General features: G+C 37.9%; 1 protein-coding gene across 7 annotated transcripts in view; it reads right to left on the bottom strand.

Annotated features, from left to right (window-relative positions):
* The window catches only part of TUT4 (terminal uridylyl transferase 4), a 135,648-nt gene that overhangs the window by 26,843 nt on the left and 81,000 nt on the right, over positions 1 to 27,805 (bottom strand). For all 7 annotated transcript variants that reach the window (XM_064372359.1, XM_064372358.1, XM_064372361.1 and 4 more), the window contains 7 exons: positions 24,386 to 24,536; positions 20,583 to 20,669; positions 17,478 to 17,581; positions 14,457 to 14,514; positions 14,254 to 14,357; positions 13,876 to 13,965; positions 10,249 to 10,362 (listed from right to left, as the gene is read on the bottom strand). In XM_064372359.1, coding sequence (XP_064228429.1) covers positions 10,249 to 10,362; positions 13,876 to 13,965; positions 14,254 to 14,357; positions 14,457 to 14,514; positions 17,478 to 17,581; positions 20,583 to 20,669; positions 24,386 to 24,536 — 708 coding nt within the window. The remainder of the gene's footprint in view (positions 1 to 10,248; positions 10,363 to 13,875; positions 13,966 to 14,253; positions 14,358 to 14,456; positions 14,515 to 17,477; positions 17,582 to 20,582; positions 20,670 to 24,385; positions 24,537 to 27,805) is intronic.

A 27,805-nucleotide genomic window follows, 5' to 3' on the forward strand; every position in this document is an offset into this window, starting at 1 on the left:
CACTTAATATATGTTTATTGAATGAATATATTTACTACGTAAGTATGTTACATAGAGATCAAGTTTCCAGGGACTAGGGCTAATAAGTTGCTTTTTTATATTTAAATATTACTTAAATAGATACGGTTTACCAAAAGTCACCTGGCATATATTCTGACATTTCATAAATCAAAAAAGTGAAAGACCGAGGCCAGGGGTGGTGGCTCACACCTATAATCCCAGCACTTTGGGAGGCCAAGGTGGGCAGATCACCTGAGGTCAGGAATTCAAGACATGCCTGGCCAACATAGTGAAACCCCATCTCTACTAAAAACACAAAAAATTGGCCAGGCGTGGTGGCTTGTGCCTGTAGTCCCAGCTACTTGGAGGCTGAGGCAGGAGAATTGCTTGAACCCAGGAGGTGGAGGTTAAAATGAGCTGAGATCGCATCACTGTACTCCAGCCTGGGTGACACCATGAGACTGTCTCAAAAGCAAAAAAAAAAAAAATTGAGAGAATAGCAATTAATTACAGCTATTAATATCTGAAACAAAAGACATAGGACCTCTGACCTCAAGAAAGAAGTGAAGAAGCCAGGCACGGTGGCTCACACCTATAATCCCAGCACGTTGGGAGGTTGAAGTGGGTGGATCACCTGAGGTCGGGAATTTGAGACCAGCCTGACCAACATGTAGAAACCCCATCACTACTAAAAATACAAAATTAGTTAAGCATGGTGGCTCATGCCTATAATCCTAGCTACTTGCAAGGCTGAGGCAGGAGAATTGCTTGAACCTGGGAAGCGGAGGTTGCGGTGGGTCGACATAGTGCCATTGCACTCCAGACTGGGCAAGAACAAAACTCCGTCTCAAAAAAAAGAAAAAAAGAAAGAAGTGAAGATATTAAGAGGCTGAAGTATATTATTTTACCCTTAAAGATTCAGATGCTATTACAGGTATTTCATGTTTTGTAAAAATATATTTATTTGCTAGGCATTGAAATAAGCTACCTCTTTAGAACCCTGTTTTCAGATAATTCATACTTCGTTCAGAGTAACAACAATCCAACTCTTTAGATCTTGATTGTTTTTAAGAGACTTCATACTTTTCAGTAATATCCATGATCCAACCCAACTATGCTGGCTGATAACGCATTGGAGTAGTAGGTCTGTGGGCCTTGGAAAGTTAACTCATCACTCACTTGGCCTATTCTTTTGAATTCTCATGTTTTACTAGGTTTAATTCTCCCCACTCTGTTTCAGCCCTCAGAAGTACTAATGCTATCTAGTCTTTTACACACACACACACACACACACACATACACACACAGACACACTCTCTCTCTCTCTCTCCCTCTCCCTGCTGTCTCTCTGTTCTCTCTCTCATTAAACACAAATCATCCTCCACTCAGCACTCACTTAGTCCTCCCTCTAAACAAGTAAGTTAATCATAAGGATCACCAAATAAGTCAATCATATTTACATAAAGAATGAGCCTAAACATTTCCACATTTCTTATCTTATTGTGATATTCTAATATGTACTGCTACATATAAATTGTTTTTTTTTTCTTTTTACACAGAGTTTCACTCTGTCACCCAGGGTGGAGTGCAGTGGCACAATCTCAGCTCACTGCAACCTCCACCTCGCTAGTTAAAACCATTCTTGTGTCTCAGCCTCTCCTGAGTAGCTGGGATTACAGGCATGTGCTACCATGCCCAGCTAATTTTTGTATTTTTTAGTAGAGACAGGGTTTCACCATATTGGCCAGGCTGGTCTTGAACTCCTGACCTCAAATAATCCACCCACCTTGACCTCCCAAAGTGTTGGGATTACAGATGTAAGCCACAACGCCCAGCCTAAATTGTAATTTTTTAGTTGCAGTAAAATACACAAAATATAAAATTTACCATCATAAGCATACACTTCTGTGGCATAAATACAGTCACACTGTTGTGCTACCATTACCACCATCCATTCACAGAATTCTTATCATCTAGTACAATTAAAACTCTGTATTTATTAAACTATTACTTCCTATTTCTCCCCCCTTGATTCCCTGGCAACCACCATTCTATTTTCTGTCTCTATGAATTTGACTATTCTAGGTACCTCATATAAGTGGAATCAAACAGTATTTGTCTTTCTGTGACTAGATTATTTCACTTTGCATAACGTCCTCAAGGTTAATCCATTAAGTTGCCATTTTTAAGCTGATAAAGGTTGAAAAAAACATTTTCATAAAATCATGTGTGAATACCCCCAAATCTGTGTTGGAATTAATTTTTTTGTGAATATTTGCTTTTACTTATGATGATTTCCTAGGGTACAGCAAAAATCTTCTGCCTAGGAAAGCTCCTTTTGACCTAAAGAACTTTGTATTGCTGACCATCAAAAAACTGCTCTTAGCTGAGCCTTAGTAATGCCCAGCCACTTAAAGTTAAGTTTAATTACTAAATGAAAGCAGACGTCATTAGCTTCATTAAACATATCTTTACACTTAAAAGATGATTGATGCCTATGGACGATACTTAAATGATGCCAGAGCAATGGACAATGAGGTCCCATATGACAACCATTAAAAAAGGCCAGAAACAAAAATCCATGTATCATCAGTCTATCTACATCTCAAAGTCCCTCGAAATCAAACTTCATTATGATAGGAAACATTTCATGAACTGTCTCTCATTTGACCAATATAAGCAGATGTCAAACAGGTAATGAAAGAATTTTGAAAGCTGAATATGGTAGTCCTACCTAGATTTTTCCAATAATAATATTAATGATGCTGCTAATGATCATAAATCATAATAGTAAAAATAATAATAAAAGCAAGCGCCATTTATGAATGCCTACTTTAGCACCTACTACATTCAAAAGCATTCAACATTTCTGTTCCTCATATCGACACTGAAATATTGTCATTATTACATTTTTTTTTTTTTTTTTTTTTTTTTGAGATGGAGTTTCACTCTTGATACCCAGGCTGGAGTGCAATGGCGCGATCTCGGCTCACCGCAACCTCCGCCTCCTGGGTTCAGGCAATTCTCCTGCCTCAGCCTCCTGAGTAGCTGGGATTACAGGCACGCGCCACCGTGCCCAGCTAATTTTTTGCATTAGTAGAGACGGGGTTTCACCATGTTGACCAGGATGGTCTCGATCTTTTGACCTCGTGATCCACCCGCCTCGGCCTCCCAAAGTGCTGGGATTACACATTATTACATTTTTAATGATGATGAAACTCAGACTCATACAGATTGCTGAAGGCCAAAATGTTAGAATTAGGATTCTGACTAGTTACCTCTGGCTCCAAATACCATGCCCTGCTATTTCCATTATATCATGCTACTACCTCAGTGACTCCTAACCCATGAGTAAGGAGAGAATACAGGCAAACCGCCAAGAAAACCAAATTTGTGGTCCATTTTTGTTAATCATAGTAACCTGACAAAGTGGCAAACGATATTAATGGAGAAACAGTACATACGATCCCCTATATAAAGGCTAAACAAAGATTAGAATAATACAGAGAGTAATACTGGCCTTTGCAAGCCTAATTAATTTATGGTAAATTTTAAATACCCTCCAGTGAACAAATCTGTTAAAAAACAAATCACTCCTAGATAGGCTAATTAAGGAAAAAAGCGAAGGTATATAAATTACTAACAACAGAAAAAGAGGACATCAATACTTATCTCATGGACATTAAAAAAATACTATGAACTACAATTTTGATAACCCAGATGAGATGAACCAATTCCTTAAAAGACACAATATGTCGGCCAGGCGTGGTGGCTCATGCCTGTAATCCCAGCACTTTGGGAGGCTGAGGTGGGCAGATCATCTAAGGTCAGGAGTTCGAAATCAGCCTGGCCAACATGGTGAAACCCTGTCTCTACTAAAAATTAAAAAATTAGCTGGGCATGGTAGCAGGCACCTGTAGTCCCAGCTACTCCAGGAGACTGAGGTTAGAGAACTGCTTCAACTTGGGAGGCAGAGGTTGCAGTGAGCTGAGATCGTGCCACTGCACTCCAGCCTGGGCAACAGAGCAAGACTCTGTCAAAAAAAAAAAAAAAAAAAAAAAGACAGTATGCCAAAACTCACACAAGAAACAGAAAATTTGAATAGACCTGTATTAAAGAAACTGAATCAATAATTTATAACCATCCAAAAGAGAAAGCACTAGGCCTACATGGGTTCACTGATGAATTCTACCAAACATTTAAGGAAGAAATTAAACCAATTCTTGAAGAATTAATTAGGAAGTGTTCCTTCTGCCTCATGTCTTTCAGAAGACAGAAGCAGAAGGAATACTTCCTAACTCATTCTATGATGTCAGCATTACCCTAATATGAAAACCAGACAAAGATATTATAAGTAGAGAAAACTATAGATTAATCTCTCATGAACAAAGATACAAAAATCCTCAACAAAGTATTAGTAAATCAAATCCAATAATGCGCAAAAGAGTTATACAAAGCAGGTTCCACATCTGAAAATCAACTGATGTAACTGTGATATTATAAAATATATATTTGGCCTCCAAACCCATTTCCTGACATACAACTCATAACATCCTTGGAATCTCTAGAGAGATGTCCTTTTGTATGCAAGCAAGTTGACTATTGGCTGACAGCCCTTAGGCAGCTTTAAAATGGAGGTTGGTCACCAGAAAGACCAAGGCATGATTATAGGGTTGGGACTTTCAGCCCTATACCCCAACCTTTGGGGAGGGGAGAGGGGCTAAAGGTTAAGTTGATCACAAATGGCCAATGGCTTGGCTTACTCAGTCTTGCCTATGTAATGAAGCCTCCATAAAAACCCAAAGTCTGGATCCAAAGAGCTTCTTGATAGCTGAACACATGGAGGTTCCTAGACGATAGTATGCCCTGACAGGGCATGACGGTTCCCCATCCCCTCTCCCATACCTTGCCTTATGTATTTCTTCATCTATATCCTCTGTAACACCCCTTATAATAATAAACCAGTAAGCCTAAGTAAATGCTTCTCTGAGTTCTGTGAACCACTCTAGCAAATTAATCAAATCCAAAGAGGAGGTCACAGGAACCCAAACTTTAAGCTGGTCAGTCAGAAGTTGTGGAGGCCTCGACCTGCAACTGGGGTCTGAACTGGGGATAGTCTTGTGGGACTGAGCCCTCATTCAGTGGAATCTGATGCTACAGATGGTGTCGGAATTGAATTGGAAGACACCCAACTAGTCTCCAATGCAGAAGTGTCTGCTTGCTGTGTGTGGAGAAAACCCCCTACACATTTAGTCACAAGAGAAGTCTTCTGTGATCAATGTTGTTGAGTAAGAGAATAGAAAAAACATTTTGGGGTCTGGGCAGGGTGGCTCACGCCTATAATCCCAGCACTTTGGGAGACCAAGGTGGGTGGATCACCTGAGGTCAGGAGTTTGAGACCAGGTTGCGCGGCGAAACCCTGTCTCTACTAAAAATATAAAAAATTAGCCGGGCGTGGTGGCAGGTGCCTGTAATCCCAGCTACACAGGAGACCGGGGCAGGACAATCGCTTGAACCCGGGAGGTGGAGGTTGCAATGAGCCGAGATTGTGCCACTGCACTCCAGGATGGGTGACAAGAGCAAAATTGTATCTTAAAAAAAAAAGGAAGAAAAAACATTTTGGGTTTGAGTGTGTTTTCTCCTCTGTAACCCATTGCCTCAACAGGCTAAAGAAGAAAAGTCACAGGTTAATAGATTCAGAAAAAGCATTTGACAAAATCCAACATCCATTCATGATAAAAGCTCTCTGTAAACTAGGAATGGAGGAACATTTCCTCAGCTTGTTAAAGAAATCTACAAAAACCCTACAGCTAACATCATACTCAAATGGTGAAAAACTCAAAGCTTTCCCTTGTAAAATTGGGAATAATAAAAGGATGTTCTCTTTCACCAATCCTTTCCAACATCTGGAAAGTCTCAGGTAATGGAATACTGGAAGTTCTAGCTATTGCAATGAAACAAGAAAAGGTAATAAAAGGTATACACATTGGGAAGAAGTAAAACTGTTCACATAAGACATAATAATCTATGCATAAAATCCAAACTGAAAAAAACACTCCAAGAACTAATAAGCAATTACAGCAAATTTACAAGACACAAGATTAATATACAAAATCCAAATTCTTTCTTAGATACATGCAATGAACAAGTGGAATTTGAAATTAGAAATACAATAAATACCATTTATAATAGCACCAAAAAATCAAATACATAGGTATAAGTCTAATAAAATAAATGCAAGGTCTACCTGAGGAAAACTATAAAACTCTGATAAGGAAAATCAAAAAACTAAATAAATGGAGAGATACCCCATTATTATTGACAGGAAGACCCAAAATTGTCAAGATGTCAGTTCTTCCCAACTTAGTCCACAGATTCAATTCAATCCCAATCAAAATTCTAGCAAGTCATTTTGTGGATACTGACAAGCTAATTCTAAAGTTTACATAGAGAGGCAAAAGACTCAGAATAGATAACACAATATGGAAGGAGAGGAACAAAGCTGGAGGACTGACACAACCCAACCTCAAGACTTACTATAATGCTACCATAAATAAGAGAGTATGGCATTGGTGAAATACTAAACAAATAAATCAGTGGAACAGTAGAGGGCCCAAAAGTATACCCACATATAGTCCACTGATCCTTGAAAAAGGAGCAAAGGTAATACAATGGAGAAATGATAGTCTTTTCAACAAGTCGTATTAAAACAAATGAACATCCACATGCAAAACAATCAATCTAGGAACAGATTTTACACCTTTCACAAAAAATTGACTCAACTGGGCATGGTGACTCACACCTGTAATCCCAGCACTCTGAAAGGCTGAGGTGGGCGGAACATGAGGTCAGGAGTTTTAGACCAGCTAGGCCAACATGATGAAACCTTGTCTCTACCAAAAAATGCAAAAATTAGCCAGGTGTGGTGGCGGGCAACTGTAATCCCAGCTATTAGGGAGGCTGAGGCAGGAGAATCGCTTGAAACCAGGAGGCAGAGGTTGCAGTGAGCCAAGATCGTGCAATTACACTCTAGCCTGGATGACAGAACAAGACACCATCTCAAAAAACAAGACAAAAAAACCAAACCTCTCAATGGGTCATAGACCTAAACATAAAATAAAACTTCTATAGACCATCCTGGTCAACAAGGTGAAACCTCGTCTCTACTAAAAAATACAAAAATTAGCTGGGCATGGTGGTGCAGGCCTGTAGTCCCAGCTACTTGGGAGGCTGAGGCAGGAGAATTGCTTGAACCCAGGAGGCGGAGGTTGCGGTGAGCCGAGATCGCGCCATTGCACTCCAGCCTGGATAACAAGAGCGAAACTCCGTCTCAAAAAAAAAAAAAAAAGAAAAGATTTCCATATAATGTCATCAGGGAGATGCAAATTAAAACAACAAAGGGCCAGGTGAGGTGGCTCACACCTGTAATCCCAGCACTTTGGGAGGCCAAGGCGGGCAAATTACTTGAGCCCAGGAGTTCAAGACCAACCTGCGCAACATGGAGAAACCCTATCTCTAAAAGCATACAAAAATTAGCCACGCATGGTGGCTCATGCCTGTAGTCCCAGCTACTTGGGAGGCTGACACAGGAGGATCACTTGAGCCCAGGAAGTGGAGGTTGCTGTGAGCGGAGATTGTGCCACTGTAATCTAGCCTGGGCAACAGAGCAAGACCCTGTCTCAAAAATAAACACATAAATAAAACAAAATATTAGGTTGATGCAAAAGTAATTGGGGTTTTGCCATTAAAAGTAATCTCACACTTTGGAGGGTGAGATGGGCTTGAGCCCAGGAGTTCAAGACCAGCCTGAGCAACATGGCAAAACTCCATCTCTACTAAATATACAAAAAATTAGCTGGGTGTGGTGGTGTGTGCCTATAGTCCCAGCTACTCAGGAGGCTGAGGTGGGAGAATCACCTTAGCCTAGGAGGTTGAGGCTGCAGGAACCCGTGACTGCACCAACATACTCTAGCCTGGGAAACAAGGGCGAGACATTGTCTCAAAAAAAGAAATAAATACTATTACACAACTAAGAGAATGGCCACAATCCAGAACATGGACAAGTACTCAAACGCTGGGTGGATGTGGAGCAACAGGCACTCTCACACATTGCTGGTAGAAAAGCAAACTCACAAAGCCACTTTGGAAAACAGCTGGCCATTTCTTACAAAATTAACATACTTGTACATATGATTCACCAATGTGACTCCTTCGTATTCACCCAAAAGACTTGAAAACTATATACATACAAAAACCTGCACACAGATATTTATAACAGTATTCATAACAGCCAAAATTTGGAAGTAACACAGATGTTCTTCCATATGTGAATGAATAAACTGTAGTACATCCAGACAATGGAATATTACTGAGCACTAAAAAGAAATGATAGACCAGGTGTGGCAGCTCATGCTTGCAATCCCAGCACTTTGGGAGGCCGAGGCGGGCAGATCACCTGAGGTCAGGAGTTTGAGACCAGCCTAGCCAACATGTTGAAACCCTGTCTCTACTAAAAATACAAAAATTAGAAGGTGTGAGCACATGCCTGTAATCCCAGATACTCAGGAGGCTCAGGCAAGAGAACGGCTTGAATCGCTTGAACATGGGAGGTAGAGGTTGCAGTGAGCTGAGATCGTGCCACAGAACTCCAGCCTGGGCAACAGAGCGAGACTCTGTCTCACCAAAAAAAAAAAAAAGATTTAGAGGTTTGAGAAAAAATTCTGAAAATTAAAAAACTAACAAACAAACAAATGAGGTATCAAGCTATGAAAAGATATGGAGGAAATTTAAATACATATTACTGAGTGATGGAAGTCAATCTGAAAAGGCTACATACTATATGATGGAAAAGGCAAAACTATGAAGACAGGACAAAGATCAGTGGTTGCCAGGGTTGAGAGAAGAGGAGAATGACCAGGCAAAGTACAAAAAAATTTTAAGGCAGTGAAAATAGTCTATATGATACTATAATGACATATATTGATATATTATTGATTATGATAAAATGTGTACATCATTATGTATCATCCAAACCCTTAGAATATACAACACCAAGAGTAAATGTTAATTGCAAACCATGGACTTTGGGTGATTATATGTCAATGTAGGTCATTAGTTGTAACAAATGTACCACTCTGGTGGAGTTAGTAATGGGGAGGCTATGCATGTGTGGGTAAAGGAGGTATGTTGGAAACTCTTTACCTTCCTCTCAACTTTGCTGTAAACTTAAAACTGCTCTTAAAAAATACTTTAAACACACACCCAAACAAACATCACCCAACAGATTCAGCAACTTAAAATCTTTGGCTAGAAAAGGATTTAAACAAAAATTTAAAATTTTTATTTCCCTTACACTGTTTAAAAGAAGGAAGGAAATGCTGGTAAAACCATATGTATTAATTAGAACTTCTTAAAACTTACTAAGGCTATCTGACATCTACTATATGGCTTATAATTTTGTGATTTTTTTCTTTGCCATAACTATAAAAGTTTATGTGAAATCAGAATATGTGACTTTCCAACCAATTCTGATGCTTGTCTCTTAACTGAAAATAGTCACCATTCTAAAAAATTAGAATTGGATCCTCCCTAATGCCTATAAATCTACTTTGTGCCAAGAATCAGGAGGGACAGATGGATGATTAATATCTCCTTTATACCGATTTCAGAGAGTATAAATTGACTACAAAAAGGAACTTTATGAGTCACCAATTCTGAGTGCATGAGTATAATCTGTTTCTCTCAATGTACATTCTTGTGTTTAATGCAATGAATGTGACTTTAGAAGGCATAAGGAAGAATTTCTTTGGGTTCATTCTTAACCAAAATTTACAAGGTTGATCAAAGTACACATAAGAATAAATCAATCTTCACTGCCAGGCAACAGGAGGGAAAATATTCTAGAAAGAAGAAACTTGTGTACTTGCATCTTTGGGACTATAAAATACATGAGTTTATGGCTGGCTACAAGAAATTCACAGTCATCCACAGCAATACAGGACTGTAAAATTTAAAAACGTTACAAAAGATATTCAACATTTCCCTTCATCTAATATTCTTTTGGTAGTCTACATTCTCCCATAATAAATTTTTCAAAAATATTCATTAATTATAGCATTAATGGAAAGAGAAAACTTAGGACATCCATGATGGAAAAATCCTTCATAATGACATGAACCAAGCAAAATCTCCTGTATTTAGATCTATTGTTTTCACAAAAACTCCTTCATGGTTTTCTTAAACACCTACCTCTTGTAGAACTGGGATAACAGGTGGCTTTCTCTGCTGCAGAAAGTACAGCACCATAAGGATATAGGCATATGAAGATAAACTTCCCCTGGAAGCATCCCCAATGTCACATCGCTAAAAAACAACATAATTGAAAACAAAACTTCAGAGTCTTACACCATGCAGAAATACTGAATATTCTGCCACATCATTTTTTTTAAACCCACAGAACTGGGTTAAACTGGGTTAAAAACAAACTGCTATAGGCTGGGTGCACCGTCTATAATCCCAACGCTCTGGGAGGCCAAGGTGAAAGAATAGCTTGAGCCTAGGAGGTCAAGACCAGGCTGGGTAACGTGGTGAGACTCCCTCTCTACAAACAAAAAAAACCTGCTATACATGATGTGGGGAAATAGGTACTCTCATAAACTGCAAATGAGAGTAAATTAATACAAACACTATGAAGAATAGTTTGACAATATCACAATTACAAAAGCACATTTTCTTTGAACTAGAAATCCTATTCTAAGAATGTACCCTGCAAACATGCCAAAAATATGTGAAATAACTAAGAAGGTTTTCTTTAATTGTAACACTGTTATAATAGCAAAAAATCAGAAATAATTTTAGGTTCATCAGTAAAGCACAGGTTTAAAATAACTAAGGATTATTTACATAATGGAATGGTATGCAGCCATTAAAAAAGAACAAGGTCCCTGATGGTCTAGTGGTTAGGAAAAATATCTTTTTTAATAAATAAAATAAATGAGCCCAAGAGTTCAAGACCAGTCTGAGCAACATGGCGAAACCCCTTCTCTACAAAAAATACAACAACAGCTAGGCATGGTGGCACATGCCTGTACTCCCAGCTACTCAGGAGGCTGAGGTGGGAGGATCAATTAAGCCCAGGAGGTCCAGGCTGCAGCATACTGTAATCACACCACTTTATTCCAGCCTGGGCAACAAGAGTGGGACCCTGTCTCAAAAATAAAAATAAAGGCTGGGCAAGATGGCTCACACCTCTAATCACAGCACTCTGGGAGGCTGAGGTGGGCAGGTCACCTGATGTCAGGAGTTCGAGGCCAGCCCATCTAACATGGCAAAACGCTGTCTCTACTAAAATTACAAAAAGTAGCCAGTCATGGTGGCAGGCACCTGTAATCCCAGCTACTTGGCAGCCTGAGGCAGGGAGAATTGCTTGAATCCAGGAGGTGGAGGTTGCAGTGAGCTGAGATTGTGCCACTGCACTCCAGCCTGGGTGACAGAGCAAGACCCCATCTCAAAAACAAAAAAAGAAAATTAAAATTTTAAAAAAGAGAACAAGGAAGTCATTCTACTAATAAGAAATTATCTCCAAGATCTACTTCTAGGTAAAAAAAAAAAAAGCAAAGTACAAAACAATATATTCAGTGTGTTTATATCTGTAATAAAAAGGAGATGGGAAATTTACTTATTTCCTAGTACTGGTATAATATATTTCTGGAAGGATGCAGGGAAACTCTTAACACTAGTTGTCTCCAGCAAGAGGCAATGATTGGCTAGGAGATAAGCATAGAAGGAAGATTTTCCATTTTCTACCATAAATTCCTACAGACCTTTGAATTATTTTTTTCAATCTTTGAGACAGAGTCTCACTCTTTTGCTCAGGCTGGAATACAGTGGCATGATTTCAGCTCACTGCAACCTCTTCACCTCTTGGTCTCAAGCAATTCTCGTGCCTCAGCCTACCAAGAATCTGGGACTGCAGGTGTATGCCACCACAACTGACTGACCTTTTGAATTCTGAACACATGATTATGTTGGTTATTCAAACAATTTTAAATTAAAAAAAAAAAAATTAAAACAAAAACCTGGCTGGGCTCAGTGGTTCATGCCTCTTATGCCAACACTTTGGGTGGGAGGCACAAGACAGGCTGATTGTTTGAGCACAGGAATTTGAGACTAGCCTGGGCAATACGATGACACTCTGTCTCTACAAAAAAGACAAAAATTAGTCGGAGGTGGCAGCGTCTACCTGTAGTCCCAGCTACTTGGGAGGCTGAGGCAGGAGGATCGCCTAAGCCTGGGAGTTTGAGGCTGCAGTGAGCCATGATCATACCACTGAACTCCAGCCTGGGCAACAGAGCGAGACACTGTCTCAAAAAAAAAACAACCTGAAAGAATCTTCAGAGACTTCTTCCCTTGAGCAAGGATTTAGCTTATCTATATTTAAAGGGGAAATAAGTGATTTTTTTTTTTTTTGAGGCAGAGTCTCACTGTTGCCCAGGCTGGAGTTCAGTGATGCAATCTCAGCTCACTGCAACCTCAACCTCCCGGGTTTAAGCAATTCTCCTGCTTCAACCTCTGAGTTGCTGTGACTACAGGCATGTGCCACCAGGCCAGGCTAATGTGGTATTTTTGTATTTTTAGTAGAGACTAGGTTTCACTGTGTTAGCCAGGATGGTCTTGATCTCCTGACCTTGTGATCCCCCCTGCCTCAGCCACCCAAAGTGGTAGAATTACAGGCATGAGCCACCATGCCCGGTAGTGTTATTTTATCACCAAAATTCTAGGTAGTTATAACAAAACTGTCATGTTAGAGTTACCCTGTCAGGTCAATCTAGAAAAGGAGGTGTATCAAGTCTTATATGTAGTATGTGCCTGAATGCTTTTCTAAGAAACACTCTTGTCTACAAAGACACGTATAGAATATCTTTAAAAATATGCTTTCCAGCCGAGCACCGCGGCTCATGCCTATAATCCCAACACTTTGGGAGGCCAAAGCTGGAGGATCACTTAAGGTCACGAGTTTAAGACCAGCCTGGCCAACATGGTGAAATCCCATCTCAACTAAAAATACAAAATTTAGCCAGGCATGGTGGTGAGTGCCTGTAATCCCAGCTACTTGGGAGGCTGAGGCAGGAGAATTAGTTGAACCTGGGAGGTGGAGGTTGCAGTGAGCAGAGATTGCACCACTGCACTCCAGCGTGAGCGACAGAGTGAGACTCCATCTCAACAACAACAACAAAAACAACAACAAAAGGCTTCCTATTAGAAAGAGGAAGCTTTATGAAATTAAAATCTGACCAAGTTTCTCCCCTACTAAAACTCTTCCACTAACATACTCATAAAGTTAATCATTTTACTGAGGAGCTGCCATAAAGCAGGCACTACATTGAACTAGGGAAACAGAGGTCCCTCTCCTCATCTAGTTTACACATTTAGTAAAAGAACAAGAAAACTAAATTCAATGTCTTAATAAGTGTTATAACAGGAGAAGCATAAAGTATTGTTGGTATTGTTTTGTTTTCTGGGTCAGAAAAATTTATCACTAAACTCAAATACATTTCTTAACCCAGAAATTCTTAAGTAGGATGGTAAACCAACTCCCATGCCTGTGGTTGAAATTCAACTGCACTGAGAAATTTTACTGCTGAGGAACTGACTAGTGAGTTGCACATGGGAATAGAGCACATACAGGAAAAAGACTAAGAGCCACCCTACTCTGATAGGTATCAATTCAACCTATATAATACTCAAACTTCCTTTTTTAAAAGCTCAGATAAACAAAACTGAGACAATATTTTTTGCGAATCTGACATTAGTATGTTTCACTTTCATTATCATGAGTATTACTACAAAGCAGATCATTAATTTTTTCATAAATACCTTAGCAAACACTTTCATAGTATATCCCAAATACTGCACTCTAGGATCAATAGCTGCGTAAGTAGCTAGCATTCTTGTGTTATGTTGAGCCTGAAAAATAATTACATTTTTGAAAGCATTTCAAATTTTTTAAAATTAAACTACAAGTCAGATTTAAAAATATAATACACTCCAAATACAAAATATACAAATGTAAAATATCTATTAAAGAGTCAAACAAAAACTGATCTTCAATCTGAAGGAAATATCAAGATGACTAATAAAATACTTTTTTCTTATACTGTTCACATTTGAAAGTTTTAAACACAAAGGTAGAGTCAGTAATCTGTAAACTTTTAAAATGAAAAGTTTATACACAGCCCGTAAAGATAAACTTACCAATGTATTATATAAACTGATATCGCCTTCTAACCCACTTCGTCTGTGTTCAAATTTTACTATAGGCACTTTGGCAGTAGTTATAGGCAAAATGTTTCTCAAACCTAATTAAAAAAAAAAAAAAGACTTCAATAGGTTAAGTAATGTTCATAATATTAAAAAAATTTTTCTTTTGTTTTAAAGATAAGATTTAAAATTCATACCTGGATGTCTCTTAAGAATTTTTGCCAAATTTTCAATTATTTCCTTACAATTTAATTTCTAAAAAACAAACGAAATAAAGTTTGACTCAATTTCACCTTGTGCAAATTCTACTTTAGGCATTTAGTAGCATTTAAAATTTCCAGCCATAAAGCTCTATAATAACCTTGCTATTCCAAGTAAGTAATTCACAGACCTAGAGTATCAGCATAATCTGCAAACTTGATAGAAATGCAGAATCTGAAGACCCTCATCAGTCTACTAAATCATAATCTGCATTTTAACAGGATCCCAAGGTAATTCACATGCAGATTAAAGTTTGAGAAGAACAAAGACAAGAGAAGAAAATGGTTTTCAGTAAGTGAATAAACAACTAGAGGTGAGTTTGGTGAGGGCAAAACAACAGAGTGATTAAGTACACAGGCTCTAAATTGAGACAAACCTGGACTCAAGTAAGTATTGATTAGCTGTGTGACCGACCAGACGTTTAACATCTCTGAGCATCACATTACTATTTTATAAAATTAAGATAATCATAAATTCCTGTCCTGCAGAGCTGTTGGGAGGATTACATGAGACATATATGTAAAGCACTCAGCAATGAATGCCTGGCACAAAATAAGCCTTTAAATGTGTGAGTTATTTATTATTATTATGCTGATGTGGAAAAGAAAGATACTATTATCACCAGCACCTATTTTTCCAAGGAAATTCTTACTCCTGAGAATTTAAGTGTGCTACTGTTGTAAAAACCAGAGAGAGCAGAGTTGGTATGGTAATGATAATCATAATACATAATGATTATGGCATTATAAATTAACTGAAAATACCTGAAGGGTATAAACATCAATCCCAAGAGTTATTATAAAGTCACTTGCATTTTTCCAACATGCTCTTTTTAGCTACATGAGAGCAGGAGCCATTGCAGCTAAACCAAAGGATTTCAAAGAAACCATTAGTTACTAATTCACATATGATAAAATTAGCAAAGGAGGTAATTTTTCTCTTTATTATTCAAGGATACAATTATGCTAAATTTTTAAAGTTTCATTATGACTCATCTGAAAGAAAATGATTTATTATTTTCATTGTTTCAACTTCCCAATGTGAATGGCACAGATTATATATGACAGACAAACCCTTAGTAATTAGAAGTTTAATTAATAAATTTTACATAGAAGATATCTAAAACTCTCCTTCCTGGATAAAAATAATAATTTCCTATTCCCTCAATTCTGACTCTTCAGAACGGAGAAGGGCAGCCACTTTCTAAGTAGGTGGCTCTAAGCAGAATTTAGCAAAGGAGAACAAATAAAATATTTGCAACTTTTCAGTTTCTTTATAAAACATGTTAACACACCAGAAGCAACTTCCTATAGCCAGAAATAAGGCATCACTGCCATCTGTACTCTGGGTCTAACAATTTCAAAACCACTTTTCAAAAGAATTTCAGAAAAGTACACTATTCTCCTCAATTCTTTTGTAACGTAACAGAGGCTATACTGACACCACTACAGATGCCAGAAGCTGGGCCTCACCCCAATCTTGCAGTCCCTCATTTTGAAACACAAATACCAATAGCTAGGCTAGTAAAGGACCATCTACAAGGATCCCCTCCTTTGCTAGTTGCCATTGAGAAGGCCTGGGATATTTCTTCCCTGTCCAATCAGTCCCTTTCTTCCCTGGAGCTTGGACAATCTCCTTCCCATTATTAAGTCCTGGTAGACAAAAAGGGAAAGCTTAAGTACCCACTCTCACTGCTGAAATTGCACTTGGGGAAGGTCTGCTCCTGGCATCTCACGGTGGAACTCAGAAAGCTTTCAGTTTCAGAAAGTAGTGGTTAGGTTCTACAGTACTATTAGTACTATATTTCAGCTACATTATGGGTTAAAAAAAAATTACAGAGAGGCAGTGAGATACAAGGGAAAGAGCATGAACTCTGGAGTCAGACAGACCTGGGTTACGAATCCCGGCTCCAACAATTACTAGCTGTGTGAACTTGGACAAGTCAGTTTATCTCTCAAAGCCTCAGTTTCCTCATCTGTAAAATGGGGGAAATAATACCTACCTCGAAGGTGGTTGTAAGAATGAAATGAGATAATGTATGTAAAAGTGTATACTGGGAACTCAATAAATGTTACTTCTCCTCCCCGCCCAAAATGAGTTTCTAAAAGCTATCTTAGCATTTATTTATTTATTTATTTATTTTTATTTATTTATGACAGATTCTCACTATGTCATAGGCTGGAGTGCAGTGGCATGATCTCAGCTCACTGCAACCTCCACCTCCCAGGTTCAAGTGATTCTCCTGCCTCAGCCCCCCGCCCAAGTAGCTGGGACTACAGGCGCGCCCCAGCACGCCCAGCTAATTTCTGTATTTTTAGTAGAGGTGGGGTTTCACCACGTTGGCCAGGATGGTCTTGATCTCTTGACCTCGTGATCCACCTGCCTCGGCCTCCCAAAGTGCTGGGATTACAAGAGTGAGTCACCACGCCCAGCCCTTAGCATATCATTTATAACATTGCTTCTATGGAAAAAATTGTATGTGAGTGGCCAAAAATTAAAACTAACTTTTAGAACAAAACCAATTATAAATTAGATGACCACCTGTATTTACTACCTATAGTGATACAAAGATATTATCTAATGGAAGAGATATGAGAAGACAAAGTATGAAAGGTCAATGTTCACTACAAAACTGAAGCATCAGCTTCTCATTTGGTCTAGTGAAAAAAATTCCAACCTTATGGTATATTATTTTTTCCCAAAATTCATTACAAATCACTTGTAACTCTCAGTGACATGGTTTTTGCATCATAAAATTACTGAAACACTACTTATTTTAAGATTTCAGTGTCTTCTAAATTGAAAATGCTATTGTTTTCATATTCCAAACACTGTTATTTTGCTAATGTATTTATACAAAGAGTGACACCACATTTTTATCAATATCACATACAAAAATAAATAGAATCATCAATGGGAGAAAACAAACTTCCATAACATTTCCCAAACACTCTTACCTCTGCATTTTCATGGCCTTCCAGGGTCATACAAATATCCAGATCACTATCACGGAATCCAAATCCATTCTTAGAAGAGCCAAATAAGCACAATCTTGCCTTTTCTAAGCAAAGGAAAACAAAGTCCAAAGTCTTATTATTTGCAGAGAGGAGGAGTCTTCTATTATCTACTAATAACCTAATACAACATGCTTTTGTCCATTTCTATGATTTAAATTACCTACCACTGGACAAAATACGAGAAATTCCAAAACATCTTGAGCTCAAGTTTCCATACCTATGTACCCAACTGCTCTTCCCAATTTTCCACAGACATCATAAATTCAACATGTCTAAACTATCAACTTCACCCCAAACCTATTGTTATTTTTATTATCCCTATTCTCAGCAAATAGTACCATCATGTACTCAGTTGCTCACATCAGAAATACAGGTGCAATCCTTAATATCTCTCTCTCTCTGTGTTCACATCCAAACAATCACTAAGACTTTTAGCTTTTTCAGACTTATGTAATAAATCCAACTGCTTTTATTCATTCTCAACATCACTACCAATAGTTAAGATTAACATCTGAGAAATGACCTCTTAAAAATAAATTAATTCTTTCAAACCACAATTCAGGTAGGTTTACAAATATCACCTTAGTACATGATTCTCTTCCAAAAATAAGTGTTTAATCCACTTGGTATAAATTATGATAGGGTTAACCCTTCAGACTCATCCAATGACAGCTACCATTTCAAATAAGCTATGGTTTAATAGAGCTGCATTTTGCTTCCTATTACTTTTTTATTTTTTAGAGACAGGGTCTTGCTATGTTGCCCAGGCTAGAGTGCACGGACTCTACACAGGTACAATCATTATGCAGTACGGCCTTGGACTCCCTGCCTCAAGCAATACTCCCACCTCAACCTCCCAAGTAGCTGGGATGACAGGTATGTGCCACTGGGCCTGGCTCTTCCTATTAATTCTTAAGGAGACTACACATTTAGATAGGACATTTTATACTTTGAAAACTTCATTCCCCCATTCAGCTCTGATGCTCTACTTGAAATTTCAATGATAGCTGAGATGCATAAAATAAACTATACTCAACAGCAAATAAAAATGAGCATGAGTTTTACATAATAGAGACTTAGATTTGGTCAATACTTTATACTCCTATAATCCCAGAGCTTCAGAAAGCCAAGGTGGGAGGATTGTTTGAGGTCAGGAGATTGAGACCAGCTTGGGCAATATGGTGAGACTTCGTCTTTGCAAAAAAATGTTAAAATAAAAAAGAAGGCAGAGTGTGGTTGCTCATGCCTGTAACCCTGGAACTCTAGGAAGCTGAGGGGGGTGAATCACTTGAGTTCAGGAGTTTGAGACCTGCTTGGAAAACATGGAGAAACTCCATCTCTGCAGAAAATAATCAGCTGGGTGTGGTGGTACGCACCTGTGGTCCCAGATACTCAGGAGGCTGAGGTAGGAGGATCACTTGAACCTGAGAGGTCAAGGCTGAAATGAACCCTGATTACATGATCGCACCACTGCAGTTAAGCCTGGGTGACAGAGCAAGATCATATTTCAAAAATATATATATATCTTTTTTTTTTTTTTTTGAGACAAAGTTTCACTCTTGTCACCCAGGCTGGAGTGCACAGGCATGATCTTGGCTCACTGCAACCTGTGCCTCCCAGGTTCAAGTGATTCTCCTGCCTAAGCCTCCCGAGTAGCTGGGATTACAGGCGTGTGCCACTACGCCCAGCAATTTTTTTTATTTTCAGTAGAGATGGGTTTCACCATGTTGGTCAGGCTGGTCTCGAACTCCTGACCTCAGGTGATCCACCTGCCTCAGTCTTCCAAAGTGCTGGGATTACAGGCGTGAGCCACTGCACCTGGCCAAAAAAAGTTTTTTTTTAATAAAACATTAGCCAAGCATGGTGGCACACACCTCTAGTCCTAACTACTTGGGAGGCTAAGGCAGGAAGACTGCCTGAGACTGGAAGTTTGAGGTTGCAGTGAGCTATAATTATGCTACTGCACTCTATCTAGTCTGAGCAACAGAGTGAGATTCTGTCTCTAAAAAAAAAAAAATAGAATTTTTTAATTAAAAAATTTGTTTTCAAATACTTTTAAATGTAATATTATAGCACATATGGATCATCTTGTAAAAGTAAAAAATCATTCTGATTATAAATCAACTATTTGTCCTTTTCTAAAATAGTTGGCCACAAAACTCTTGATTCTTCATCCCCATTCCCAAAACTTACTCTTCCTGCTCTTTGCCATCTCAGTTAAACAGGACCACCCAACTGTTACTGTTAAAGCAAAAACTTTGAAACCATCCTTGATTTCTTTCTCTCAAGTCTCACATGTTTTCCATCAGCAAACCCTGTTGGTTCTACCTTCAAAATATATCCCAAATCTGACCACTTCTCGTCTACTCCTCCAAATCACTATTATGTCTTATCTGGGCTTACACAACAGCTTCCTAAATGTTCTGCTTGCTTCTAGTCTTATAGTCCAGCAACCTATTCTCTCAGATCATGTCATTTAATTACTAAAAATCCTCTAAAAGATTCCCATTAGGTACTCAAATTAAAATTCAAAGTCCTTCTACCCACATCCATAAGGCCCTAATGACTTAATCCCTAGACTACCTCTCTGACTCATCTATCCATTACAATCTACCTAATACTCCACTCAAGTCACACTGACTTCCTGGCTATTCTTCAAATATGCCAGACATAATCTAGTCTGTTTCACTGACAATGTTTTCTCCTTGGATATTTATATAACTTGCTCCTTCATCTTATTCAGGATTCTGTGCAAATCCTACCTTATCAGAGAGACCTATCATAACACCCCATCACTTCAATTCTTTTATCTCCTACTCATTAACAGCATGTATTATCTGCTGATATAATATATTTATTAGTCAACTATTTGTTTCCCCATCTGAAACATAAGCTTCATGAGAGGTTTCATCTCTTTTACTAGCACTGTATTCCCAGCAACTAGAATAGTACTTAACACATAACATTCAATAAACATTTTTAAATAAATGAAAGTCAAGACTACGTGACTACACAAAAACATAAATTTTTTAACCTATGACATACCATCATATTCTTTTTGAATAAACTTTTCCAAGCCAATTAAAATTTGCTCCCTGTTGTGTTGTTCAGAACAAGGTGGTGATAACTCATCTTCGTTTACCAAAAGAAGAAAAAAGGAAAACGAAAAGTAAGGAAAATATAATCTGAAAACATCTTCAAGTTTTTATCCTAAAAATTTTACTTACAGTTTGTTCATTATTTGTTGACTTCTCTGACTTTAAAACCATAAATGTTACTGGGGAAAGGTCAGGGAGATAGCAGGAAAAAAAACTGTTTTTCTGTTTTAGCAACCCAGAGGAAGAAATGGAACAGAAAAATAATTTTTAAGATATATGTACATTTCACATGATCATTTCCCATATATCTACAAACCCACTTACTTCTTCACTCTCTCCCATATCCATGCTTATTTTCCCATCTGTTAAGACTGTATTCATGTTATTACAAAATTGATTAACAGTTCCCTCAAATGCCTGGTCAAAATGCCTATCTTCCCTATAAACTGTTTTGCCAAACCACAGCATTTAATGATCTCTCTTTAGTTCCACTTCTTCAGTTTTTCAAACTGTGTGCCACAGTCTAGTACCTGATTTATTTTATCCTTTTGATTTCCCAGTTATTTTATTTATATTCATCTTATTTTTCCAAATAAGTCCATATATTTCTTAAGAACAAAGTTTTTTTCCCTATCTCTTCACACTCATCTCAGAAAGTTAATACAGTAACAGGAACAAAGCAGTAATTTATAAAGAATTTGTTATAGCTGGGCATGGTGGCTCACGCCTGTAATCCCAGCACTTTGGGAGGCTGAGGTGGGCGGATCACGAGGTCAAGAGATCGAGACCATCCTGGCCAACATGGTGAAACCCCGTCTCTATTAAAAACATAAAAATTAGCTGGGCATGGTGGCACACGCCTGTGGTCCCAGCTACTCGGGAGGCGGAGGCAGAATTGCTTGAACCCAGGAGGCAGAGGTTGCAGTGAGTCGAGATTGTGCCACTGCACTCCAGCCTGGCACCTGGTGATGGAGTGAGACTCTGTCTCAAAAAAAAAAAAAAAAAAAAAAAAAAAGAATTTGTTATAATGAATCAAACTAATATTCAATTTTTAAGAAACAAACGCAGTTATCAGTGCTTACAGAAGAAGGGGAGTTAAATAAATAAACTTCATGTAATTTGTTAATTTGTTTTTAGGGCAGTGAAACTATTCTGCATGATACTGTAATGGTAGATACATGACATAATGCACTTGTCAAAACCCACAGAACTTTGTAGCACAAAGAGTGAGCCTTAATGTATGCAATTTTAAAAAACTCATCTAGGAAGTCAGGGGATCTTAGTATGTAATAAAGACTGTGACAAAATAATCTAACTGTATTATAAATGTATGAAACAACTTCACATGAGGGACTGGGGGAAAGGTGCTGACCAAAGTAAATTTGAAAATGAGTGGAATCTGTAAGACTAAGGGCAAAAGGAACCATACATAAGCACTGTACTCTAGTTAATAAAGTTGTTTCCCACAGAGGTATGAGTTAACAGTTCTGATACTGCTATATATATGTACTAAAATGGAACAATTTAAAATATGAGTAATAGATGTGGGAACCAGGTTTCTCACTGTCAGAGGGGAGTTTACAGATACGCATGGCTAAAATGAGCCATGTGGGAATGGGTTAGAGTCAGAGATACCATCATGAAATCATGTTTGGTTTAATATAGATAAGATGGCTACATATAGAAATATTTATAGTAAGCTTATATACACAGGTTAGTATATACAGACATATTTTCTTGCTCTGAGATGGTTTCAAAAAGCAATGACAGCCCAGTAATAGTAAGCATATCTAGTATTCAGATCTTGGTTTCTAATATCATTTTCCAATAAAAGGAATTACAGATCTTTGGAGAAATGCCTAATTCTAGGACTAAGGCACAAAACATACATGAAGTGCCAGGAGCATCTTGTAGTGCCAGAAAATAAGAAAGTGTTAAAACCCAAACAAATAAAAAAAAACACACACTGATGGATGTGTATAAAAGGGAACCAGAAGCCAAGTGAAACAGCTCCCAATGTCCAAAGCTGGAATAACTTGAACAAAAGAAAAATTATATTCAATTATAACCCAAAGTATCAAATATCTATGAGCCCACATTGAGATAAATAAATGACTAAATAAAAACAAATGCAGTAAATTGTATCTTAATAAAGCTGCTAAAAAACATGTGCCATGATCCAGCCATTCTATTATTATAGCCAAGATAATGAAAGCGTATGCCCATACCCAGACCCATACAGCCCAAATTTTGAAGTGAGACAAATATTTATCAACAGGTGAATGAATAAACAAATTGTGGTATAGCCACACAATGGAACACTACTCAGATACAAGAATAAATTAGCCACTGATAGACAACAACATGGATGAATCTCAAAGTAATATACTGAGTGAAAAAAGCTAGACAAAAAAAAGTGAGACCAAAAAAAGAACACATTCTGTATAATTACACTTATACAGAACTCTAGAAAATGTGAACTATTGATAGTGACAAAAGCAGAAAAGTAGTTGCCTGGTGGGAGGTGGAAATGGGGAAGAAGGGGGAGATTACAATGAAGCACTAAATGTTATGACACCAGAAAGTTTATCTTACCTGGACACAGAAAGTAAATCATAAATGTTTGCTGAGTAAAGGTGATTCCCAGGTACTCTGTAAACATTTGCTGAATAAAGGCATGCAAGGCTTCCCCCATAATATCTTTATAGCCTTATCTCTGCTACTGCCTTTCTTATACCCTATCAAATCAAAGGCAATTATTCCCCCAACAAAATATGCACTCTATGCCTTTTTTTTTTTTTAAGATGGAGTCTTGCAATGTTGCCCAGGCTAGAGTGCAATGGCACCATCTCGCCTCACTGCAACCTCCACCTTCTGGGTTCAAGTGATTCTCCTGCCTCAGCCTCCCAAGCAGCTGGGACTACAGGTGTGTGCCACCATGCCTGGCTAATTTTTGTATTTTCAGTAGAGACAGGGTTTCACTATGTTGGCCAGGCTGGTCTTTAACACCTGACCTTGTGATCCGCCTGCCTAGGCTTCCCAAAGTGCTGGGATTACAGGCGTGAGCCACAGCACCCAGCCACTCTATGCTTTCATGCATAATCTTCAATGTTTAAAGATGCAGCTCAAGGTCTGTCTCAAATACCACATCATTAATCCTGGTTCCACTGATCCACCCCAGATAAATCAATTGTGTTTACACTGCGTTTCATTTACCACTACTATAGCATGTAACACATTCTACTTCCAATTATGGCAATTTACATACATGCTGTATTATGGCAATTTACATACATGCTGTATTAATCCATCTAGAGCAGTGTTATCCAAGAATGTTGCAAGGATGAAAATGTTCTCCATCAATGCTGTCCAATGCAGCAGCCACTAGCTACATGTAGCTACTGAGTACTTCAGATATGTCTAGTATAAAACTGAAGAACTTGGTTTTTAATTTAATTTTAATTGATTTAAATTTAAAAGCCACATGGGCTAGAAGCTACCATGTTAGACATATCATATCTATATTCTAAGCTCCTTAAAAGCAATATATATGGACTCTCTACTCCCCTTGACATTTACTATGATGCCCTGCACATACTAGTCATTTAGTAAATATCTGTGCTTGGGTCTCCATTCAAAAACCTTTCAGCAAAACAAAATATAAGCAAATTGCTTTTTAAATCAGAAAACAAATATTTAATATCCAAGAAAGAATCTTGTCCCAGTAGTTGTAGTAATAAAAAGACTTACCAAAACATCTTTTACATACTAAATCAAGTATTTCCCGAAATCGGTTTGTCATTGGTGGTAGAGGTTTTAGATCAATTTTCCTGAAATCCTCTGGGCAATCATTCTTTGAATGGCCATCCTTTTTGCAGATGCTGCATACTATCGTTGGTGGCTATACAAAGATTAAAAAAAAATCTAATAATCTAATAAACTTTTGAGGGACTTCATCATTTAGAAAGTGGATCCAAAAAGAATCTTTTATGTAACTCAGTTTTGGTAACCTGTGCTTTTAGAAAGTAACTTTTTTAAAAAACATGTTGTTAAAATGCAGTATTAGATATCAAAAACTTTTTTGAGTCAACTACTTTTTCTTCCCCATTAAAATTATATCAAGGATTAAATTTACCTGAAAATGGAAGATGCAGAAAACACCAAGAGGTGCAGAAGGTATGGGTTAACTCAAACAGCTCCCAAAGGAAAATATATGCATTATGTTTTTAACTTACTGAGATCTAACAAAGTAGGTTATAAAGAAACTTTAAGTTGCACCTTTCATTTCACTCCAAACATTTTCTATCTTCTGAATCAACTGATCACAGAACTCTCACTTAGTTGGTTCAATTTACTACATTAGTGTTTCAAGACACCAAACTGCAGACTGAACGCTAAAAATAATTCGCTTCATACAAAGAGTAACTTATTCAATAGCCACAAAATAAAATCCAAATCCTATATAGCCATTTTAAATGCATTTCAATGGACACCAAATAGTGGTTAAAACACAAAAATTTATGCCAACTCAATGAAACAAACAGATATGGTTAAGGAACACCAATACTCTTTTCTTTATTGTAATATGCCTAGATCCTAGAGTTAGTGTCTTTCTCCAGTGTCAGCCTGGACATTTATACGGCCAAAAACTCTGAAACAATTATATCAGGAAATCTCTCTTTGTAAGAATGATACACTGTAGGTTAATTAACAGTACTACAAGAATCTCTATCAGCTTTTCAAGGCTTTTTTTTTAAAAAAATGACATATTTAGGCAGGAAACTATTTTTTTATTTTAATTTTGAAAAAAAAATTTTTTTTCTTTTTAAATTTTTTTTTAAGACGAGGTTTCACCATGTTGGTCAGGCTGGTCTTGAACTCCTGACCTCAGGTGATCCGCCCGCCTTGGCCTCCAAAGTGCTTGGATTACAGGCGTGAGCCACCACTCCCGGCCAGAAAACTCTTTAAATAGTAAAAACGAAAACTGGAGAAACAGTACTTACCTTAAGTTTCCAGGAAAAAAAGCATAAAGCATAAGACATGTACATTAAAGTTACATAATTAAGTTTTTCTAAAAATCTGCCATTGATTTGATGCTTTCAATAGTCCATGTACACTAAATAATGCAACCTAGATAAAATGCAACAGCTGTATACTTAAATAGAATGAAGAAATACTGCTTATTGTGAGGAGGAAATGGGGAGGTGTTGGTCAAAGGGTACACAGTTTCATTTATGCAAAATAAATAAGCTCTGGAGATCTCTACAAAGTAGGGCCTAAGATTAATAATACTGTATTACATTCTTCAATTTGCTAATGGCATATATCTTAAGTTCTCAAACCACAAAAGGGAAAAAAAAGGAAGGTACTTTTGGAGTTGAAAAATAGGTTTGTGGCACTGATAGTGATAATAATACAGATAATTATGTTCAAACACATCTAGTTGTAGACACTGAATATTTATAGCTTTTTAAATGCTAGTCATACCTTAATAAAGCAGATTTTTAAAAAACAGGCAATACTATTTAGTAATTAGGTTAAATATCTTAAAGCTTGTCAGTAATTACTGATAAAACAATAAGCCTGGATAAGGCTAGATGACTTTCCAGTTTATTTTTTTTTAATGTTCTACTTGGTTTATGCATAATCTGTATAATCATTTTTCATGCGGATAATGATAATGATATTTCAGTTATGTGCAATGCACTTGAAGTCATGTGATTCAGCTAAAACTTTGTTTTATTCACAAAGCAGTTACCGCTTACTTTCTGTTCAATGGGTTGTTTACTATGATTTTAAATGATTTCCTTTATGAGTTAAAGTTTAGACTATCTGGCTGGGTGCAGTAGCTCACACCTATAATTCCAGCAATTTGGGAGATCACAGCAGGTGCATCACTTGAGCTCATGAGTTCGAGACCAGCCTGGGCAACATGGCGAAACCCCGTCTCTACAAAAAATATAAAAATTAGCCAGACATGGTGGTGTGCACCTGTAGTCCCAGCTACTCAGGAAGCTGAAGTGGGAGGATGACTTGAGTCCGGAAGGCGGATGTTGCAGTGGGCTGAGATTGCACCACTGCACTTCAGCCTCGGCAACAAAGCCAGACCTTGTCTCAAAAAAAAAAAAGAAAAAAAAATGTAAGTTCATAAAATCTTACTTCAAAAGTAGAAAAGTTAGGACTGGCCAGGGGTGGTGGCTCACGCCTGTAATCCCAGCACTTTGGTCGGCTGAATCACCGGAGGTCAGGAGTTCGAGACCCGCCTGGGCAACATGGTGAAACTCCATCTCTACTAAAAATACAAAAATTAGCTGGGCATAGTGGCATATGCCTGTAATCCCAGCTACTCAGGAGGCTGAGGCAAGAGAATCACTTGAACCCGGGAGGTGGAGGTTGCTGTGAGCTGAGATTATGCTATTGCACTCTAGCCTGGGCAGCAAGAGCAAAACTCTACCTCAAAAAAAGAAAAGAAAAGTCATGACTCCTGTAAGTCATACAGGATAAGCCAAAATCCAGAGGCTCAGTAGCAGAAACAGAATCTTTATTTTTTGGCTCCTAATCTTAGTTTCCCTCAACTACCTTTAGCATACTTTTATTTCCCCCCTCTAAAAATATCTTTAAAGTAGAATGTTATTAGAATTTACAAACCTTGTTATTTTTTTTAGAAGAAAAAATTTTATGTATAAAAATAAGCTTGAGGCCGGGCACAGTGACTCACGCCTGTAATCGCAGGACTTTGGGAGGCTGAGGCAGGCTGATCACAAGGTCAGGAGATCAAGACCAACCTGGCTAACATGGTGAAACTCCGTCATGACTAAAAATACAAAAAGTTAGTCAGGCATGGTGGCACATGCCTGTAGTCCCAGCTACTCGGGAGGCTGAGGCAGGAGAATTACTTGAACCCGGAAGGTGGAAACAGAGGGAAACTCTGTCTCCAAAAAAAAAAAAAACCCTTGATCGTGGCTTTTTGTTGAAGGAAAAAAAAATAGAAAATAAGTAACATTTAAAATGTATGCTGCCTTTGCTAAGATCCTCATGAAACATCAGATGAATCCTTTCATATGTGCAGAAGTAAAGGAAACCAACTGGTAATAGAATGCTGAAATCTCAAGGCTTCCTATACATTATTTAAAGGCAACTATACAAAAAACACAAAAGGTAAAATACATA

This window comes from Aotus nancymaae, unplaced genomic scaffold (assembly GCF_030222135.1).
Source record: "Aotus nancymaae isolate 86718 unplaced genomic scaffold, 86718_ANA_hifiasm-v0.15.2.pri h1tg000007l, whole genome shotgun sequence".
Classification (NCBI taxonomy): domain Eukaryota; kingdom Metazoa; phylum Chordata; class Mammalia; order Primates; family Aotidae; genus Aotus; species Aotus nancymaae.